This window comes from Bombus fervidus, chromosome 7, assembly GCF_041682495.2.
Source record: "Bombus fervidus isolate BK054 chromosome 7, iyBomFerv1, whole genome shotgun sequence".
NCBI classification, from domain to species: Eukaryota; Metazoa; Arthropoda; class Insecta; order Hymenoptera; family Apidae; genus Bombus; species Bombus fervidus.
Genome location: NC_091523.1, coordinates 11,203,214 through 11,210,452, shown reverse-complemented (window position 1 = coordinate 11,210,452; position 7,239 = coordinate 11,203,214). Strand labels below are relative to the sequence as shown.

At 36.5% G+C, this 7,239-nt stretch overlaps 1 protein-coding gene across 1 annotated transcript; it reads right to left on the bottom strand.

The window, feature by feature from the left end:
* Positions 1 to 201: 201 nt before the first annotated feature.
* Ctr9 (RNA polymerase-associated protein Ctr9) lies at positions 202 to 5,967 on the bottom strand. Its single transcript, XM_072006342.1, has 14 exons — positions 5,868 to 5,967; positions 5,298 to 5,396; positions 4,986 to 5,225; positions 4,334 to 4,906; positions 4,142 to 4,261; positions 3,744 to 4,054; positions 3,146 to 3,671; positions 2,885 to 3,079; positions 2,693 to 2,809; positions 2,296 to 2,606; positions 1,886 to 2,223; positions 1,625 to 1,799; positions 540 to 1,244; positions 202 to 446 (listed from the first exon to the last, which is right to left on the bottom strand). The coding sequence occupies exons 1-14, from the start codon at positions 5,907 to 5,909 to the stop codon at positions 350 to 352; spliced, it is 3,849 nt and encodes a 1,282-aa protein (XP_071862443.1). The 5' UTR covers positions 5,910 to 5,967; the 3' UTR covers positions 202 to 349.
* Positions 5,968 to 7,239: the final 1,272 nt, after the last annotated feature.

The following is a 7,239-nucleotide window of genomic DNA, read 5'->3' as shown; positions in this document are numbered from 1 at the left end:
GGTGTTGTTATAACTCGCAAACATAAAACGAATATTTAATTGTCCGAAATATTACATCCGAAACTCTGAAGTCGCTCCATCTAGAGATCGTTTAGTTATCTCGAAATTGCACTTCGATAAATGATAAATCGAACTCCGATAAATCGAATGATTGCCAGTTGCCGCGCTACATCTTAGCGTAACAATCCTGTTTCAATTGGAACGGTTCTTTCAAACGTGTGTTGACAAATATATCGCGAAAGTTATATATATTTCATTTATATAAATTTGGTTCTTACAAAAAGTACTTAATCCAAGGTTAATGAGAATTTTTCTGTACGCTAGTGATGTTATTATATGCGTGTTGAGTTTATTCACTTTCGCTGCCACCACCTCGATCTGTACTCGAATGGCGGGAACCAACATCACTACCCGAAACTGATTTTCTCGACTCTGGAGTAGCAGATCTGGAATAAAATAATCGCAATATGTGGTCATCACGGTATCACGGAAGCTGTGTTTCGTTTCGGTGAGTGCATTTTAATGTTCTTTTTATTTACCTTGCCGATCCACTAGGGCTACGACTTCGAGAACCACTCTTTGACCGTGAGCCGGAACGCGATCTAGATCTTGACACAGATTTAGATTTTGATCGGCTTCTGCTTCTTGATACACGTCCCTCCGACTGTGAACCACTCCTTGATCCTGATCTTGATCTTGACCTTGATCGCGAAGCTGCTTTTCTGGAACCACTAGGAGACCTTGATCTCGATTGTGCACTAGCTGCAGATCCCGATCTCGAACGTGCAGAGCCTGATCTCGATCGTGCGCTAGCTGCAGAACCCGATCTTGATCGTGCGCTAGCTGCAGAACCCGACCTTGATCTTGGTTGTGATCCACTTTTCCTCGAACCACTACGCGATCTTGATCGTGATTGACTCTTCCTCGACCCTGATCTGGATCTCGAGCCTGAACCACTTTTCGCTGAAACGGATCTTGATCTCGATGGACTTTTTGATCGCGATCGACTCCTCGACTTGGAACCTGAACGAGATCTAGATCGTGAACGAGATACGGATCGGGATTGAAATCTTGATCGTGATCGTGATCGTGATTGTGATCGCGATCGTGATCGTGAACTACTTCTAGAACGGCTTTTAGATTTCGATCTGGAACGAGACCTAGATCTCGATGCACGGGATCCTTCCGAGTCAGACATAATTCGTCTATTACCGCGTCCGCGACCTTCGTTACCGCTTTCACCTCTGAAATACAAATTAACGACGCCATTAATTTATTTATTATACACCTCAGTATATTATATTCTTGTAGCAGCACATGAGTCAACGTTGTTTTGATTGGTTAGGTTCAAAGGTAAACAAACTCCGGACTAAATATTATTGCCATTATTTGTAATTGTATAACAAACCAGTATAGTGAATCATTATAGCGAGTCATACAGTCGAATAACAAGCGTAGATTTGAACAGTAGCATTGAGCGAGTGACGATAACGACCGGCATACACTATCTCTGTACTTGTACTTAAAGTGATTTTAATATACACTAACTATTGCAATTTTATCACTCGTCTCAACCAACACGTATAATAAATCATTTCATTCTCATAAAATGAATGATACTTACCCGCTGGCAATTTTAAGACCTCCTGAATCGCTATCAGATTCGCTCGTCGATATAGTTTCCTTCGATAAAGGCATCTTTCCTTTTGTAGTTTCAGCTGTACTTTTCCGAAATGCTCTGTCTTTCTTAATAATCCCTTTTCTTCCACGTTTCGGCTTGAGTCGATCACTTTCTGAACCTGAATATTGCGAAATAAAATATATATTTTTTGAAATACGCAGATTAATGACGTGTATAATCGAAGATCATGAAATACTATCTTACCACTTTCTCCACTACCCATTTCTTTCTTGCGCTTTCCTTTACCCTTGCCCCTTTTTTCTTTACGTTCACCACTTGCTTTTCTTTTACGTTTCCTTTCTCTAGGAGCTTCCTCCCGACCTTCCTCTCTTCCAGAACCACCACTGTCACTAACATATTGATCAGTGCGTGCTCTTTTTCCTTTCCTTCCAGGTTTTTCTGAAGGCATTTCGCCGAATACTAAAGCGTTCTTTGTCTTTTCAACGTATTCTTGACGTTTCTGTAACATTTCCTCTTCTTTTTGTCGTCGCATTTCTTCGAGTTTCCGTTGTTCTTCCGTTTGTCGCATTTTAAATGCTTGTCTATACATTAATACAAAATCATTATTATGGTGTTTGATGTATTCCATATGCTAATTATGTTCATATAATTACCTTTCTTCTTCTTGTTTTCTCCTAAGCATTTTTTCTTCCTCATCCAATCGTCTAGCTCTGGCAACATGATATTGCGCTTGCGACAAAAGATCTTGACACCTCCTTGCTTCTGCTTCCGCAAGTTGTCCCATTTTATCTCCATGCGTTGATAGATATTGGAAGTATTTATGTGAGAGTCCCAATTCGTGAACTGCCTGAAGCACTGTTGTTAAGGTGGACTTCTCATCCTTCAGAATTTGTGTCGCTAGACGTTGAAGGACAAGTGCAATATTGTATAACAGAACAGTGTCCTGTGGAGCTACTCTTCTTGCCTAAATTGATATAATGAAATTGATTAGTTATTCTTCTTTAATCAATATTAATGATATCAGAGCATGACACAATGTTTCTGGCTCACCTTTAATAATGTCAATTTTGCTTCTTTTAATTTACCAGCTTTAAAGTAAGCTCTTCCAAGATATTGCAAAACTTCGACATGATGGTATTTATAGAACTTCCGAAGGCAGTTTTCATACTGTAAAAAGATATATTTTATGAAATAGTTGCAGAAACATTATCATATCGTATTACATACAAAACGGAAAGTTACCATTTGGATAGCGCTAACGAATTGTTTTTGCTCTACATAAATGTGCGCAATATTCAACCATACATCGCAAAATTCTGCTGTTGCTTCTCGAACTTGAGCAAAAATATCTCTAGCTTCATTTACACAACCTTTATGCGCTAGTACAGCTCCTATTCCATTTGCAGCCCAAATATTTTTAGGGTCGTTTCGCAAAACCTATAAATTTCAATATTTATATATGTATATACGAATAGGAAGATTTATTATTTTTTACTATCATACCTGTTTATACATAGCCAATGCTCTGTCTTGATGTCGCTTCTCTCGATCTTTATCTTTCCCACTTTGATGCAATGTTTGCAACCAAATGTTACCCAAAGCAATCAAAGAATAGGCATCGGTACTTGTTGCTGGATTTTTCAAAATTCTTTCGAATTTCTTCTGGCCAGGACCCCACTGCATTTTAACCAAATGTAAGTTACCCAAGAGGGACCATGCATCTGGGTGCTCGTTATTTATGCTTAAAGCATCCTTAAACCAATCAGATGCTTCATAAATTTGTCCTTTATCTCGAGCCATACAGCCAAGTCGTAAATAACAATCTACATAGTTTGGGTGTTTCTTTAAAATGGCTTTGTATAATTTTTCTGCTTTATCAAATATACATAAAGCTTCGTTCAAACGAGCCAAATTATATGTCGTCGTAACTGCAATCGAGTTATAGTATACAGAATCGTGTAAGGCATCAGCTTTAGAACGCGCTAAAGATTCCTCCAAATTTTTCCTAGCTTCTTCTAAGTTTCCAAGTCTATGATAAAATAATAAGTTTTAGCCTTAATAGCAGATAAAATAAATTAAAATAAGGAAATATGAAACATACCTATAATGTAGAGCACCAACATTATTTAGAATTTCTGGTGGTATATCTGCCTGGACTTTTTCTTTTAAAATCCTAGTTGCCGTACCATATGCATTTAAGGCTGCATTAAGGTCACTTTGCTCCAATATTTGAGCCAATTCAATCCACGCTTCAACATCATCCGGAAATTGTTCAGTTACTTTTCGAAGGTGGTTTTTAGCAATATCGCGTTTCGATTGAGAACTTGAGTTTGCGTACAGAGAGCCAAGAATTTTCATTGTTTCATAATTACCTGGCTGAGCTTTCAACACTTTTTCGAAACATTGTGCTGCCTGTGATTTAAAAACAGTGTATGTAAAATTTATTAGTTTTACCCTATCATATATAGTATATAATAATATATATAACGTTATGCTTACATTTTCTGCATCACCACGATAAACATACATTTGACCTAAGCCAAAGTGTGGTAATACAAAAACTGGAGGTGCAAATTGTGTTGCCTGATAGTAATATTGAAACGCTTGGTCATAGTCACCCTGAAATAGTTAGATTATTTTTCAAAATTTTCAGTATGTATATATGTAAACTTACTTATATTGTACACTTACTTGAACATGAAATGCTCTGGCTAATTGATAGCAACTCTCTGCACGCATAGCCTCGTTCTCGGTATTGTGAAATGCATGGAGGGCTAAGTGTTGTACTTTGTTATAGTCCTTTTTGAAGAAAAAATGATTTGCCAAATGATTCAACACCATGGGATTAGTCGAATCAATGGTATAAGCTTTAGATAACATTTGAACACCAGTTCTGATACTATCAGGCTGTTGTTGATTCAGTTTCAGTACTGAAAGTCCAACTAATGCTCCAACACATTGGCTATCTAACTGTAAAGCTCTTTCAAATGCTAAACGTGCTTTTTCCTGGTTATTTAGTTTCATAAAACAATGCCCCAACCCTAACCTCACAGCAGCGGGACAATTTGGATTTGTTCTCAATGCCTTTTTATAAAAGGCAATCGCACCTCTATAATCTTTTTTGTTGAATGCTATGCATGCTTTTCCCAGTAGAGAAGGAATATTATTTTGAGACTGATTTAGTACAAAATTAAATTGGGCATCAGCCTGATCCATTTTATCCCCTTCTAGGAGGCAGAAATAAGCTCTGCCAAGTAAATGATTCTGTAGCACAAAGAAGTATTATATAAATAATACATAAATATTTCCAAGCATCAAATGAAATACTAGAAACGATATATACCTGGTCATACATAATAATCTTATCTGCAGTTGTATATAATAGGGTAGCTTTTGTAAATAGATCTCTCTTTTTGTCTTTATTCTTTTCTCTGTTGGCTTCCTGCACATAATATGCAGCCAACAGATCCAACGCACGCATTTGATCTTTTTCATAGTCACGATATTCAATATTAGCATCAATCCGAGAAGATTCAAGTATTTTAATGAAATCTTCGATTTTGTGTTGTTTGTAATATTCAAGCTACAATGAAATATAATATGTTTAATGTCTTGTAGCTTTTCTATTATATCTATTATAATTTGAGGTACTTACAGCCATATTGACCCAAACATTAAGGTGTGAATGTTCTTGACGTAAAATACCAAGAACCTCATCTCCTTCTGGTAATTGATCCAGACACAGCTCGATTACCTAATAGAATGTAATTTAATATATTAAAAACATTAACCAGCGATATATGGTGAGGGATTTAAGTAGACAAAAAGTGGATAAAAGATTCAATTTATCGAAAAATTTCAATTAACAAATGTCTGATGTTTAACATTTTACTGTACATGACAAATGGGAAACATATTGGGAACAATAAGAACAAAATAAAAACCAAAAAATTAGTCCAAAATTATGCGATCAAAACAAATATGAAACAATAGTAATTTATATTTCATATCGAGGGCAAATTTCAAGATATTTAATAGCCATTGTTTGTACGATGTATATATTCCGCAAACAACGTTTGCAGGTTAACTACACAAACACGCTTTTATATCACGGGTTTTTAAAGAATCTTGAATTACATGTCAATAATGTATAACAGGAATGGTTTAGCTTACTTTCAATACTTCGCAAATGATAAAATTCAATGTTAAAAACAAAAATATTCACCTCATCTGTATCACGGAGTGGTATCTCTATGGAACCCGCCATCCTGTTCAGTGGTTAGCTATTAACTGCAGCGAGGTATAGCCGATACACATCATGTCGGCCTAAGCTTCGCCGCCATTTTGAAGTAGAACAGTAAGAGTGGGGATAAGTAATATAGGAGGGGAAAGTAAAGAGGGGAAAGAAAAAAGGGAAAGAAAGAATTTTTGAATTTGAATTGTTTGTTTATTTATTATTTATTAATTTATTTCAAAAAAATATACACAACACGCGAAATAACGTTCTGACACATGGATGGACTATAGAATATATAAGTACAGTTTAGTGCATTTACGAACAAAGATTGTAATAAGAATCATTAAAAATAATTCATCGATTTTTACTTATTTTACAGCAGGAAATTAGTTAACATCCTTCGGTATTTAGATCTAGTAACAATTAGTTGTGTGTATTAAATTGTACCATTATCATTTACAAAGTATGTTGAGCAACAAGAATGTATTTTTATTCTTACTGTTACATCGCGCCAGATGGTCCGTGCGACGTCCATCACGGTCAGGCCGCCGAGGCCTACACATTGTTAGACTAATTCACAATAAACCCAAGAGACCACCATAAACTGAATTTTTTTAGCTTAATTTCTATTATGATCTATGGATGATCCCTAAGAACCTTAGGGAAGGGCCTGTAGGGAAACAGTCCTTAGGTTTATTGCTAATTACTATTTACTCTTACTAATTACGGAGAAAGCGGATGTTTGTCCAGCGAAATAGCAGGTTTTTTCCACGAATAAGGACACCCATGAGCCACATCTGCAGTAGACTTTCTCCTCGTATTTTATTTATTAACATTGGCTATAACCAATGGGCATCGCGGATCGTTACCCTCACTTTTCTACCGAAAAGTATGAACAACGAATTTGCGTTCTTAGTTCAAAAGGGTACACCCACACCGGACTTTTCTCCTTAATAGTACGAGACGGGTCTGTTACTGTTCTATCAATCCTCGGGCAGTCAAGTCAAACTGTTCTATCAATCTTCGGGTAGTCGAATCAAACCTTGTTCTTCAACATATCAAATCTGATTAAACATTGATCGGGCAGTCAAATCAACTAAACATTCGAGTAACCAACTACTGTACTTTCCGTCACGACAAAGTCAATCAACTCTTGTCTACGCAACAACTTGTTGTAAGTTATTGTAAATATATACATATTATATAACTGTAGACTACAGTTGTATTACAAAACAAACACCCCTATTATCCCATAAGAAATAAGGGGATCGACCTGCTCGTGGTGTCGATTATTATAATCGTAACGGGAATTTACGACTCACGTTGATGCGCTTCAACGCGATCGCGTCTCCCCGCGACT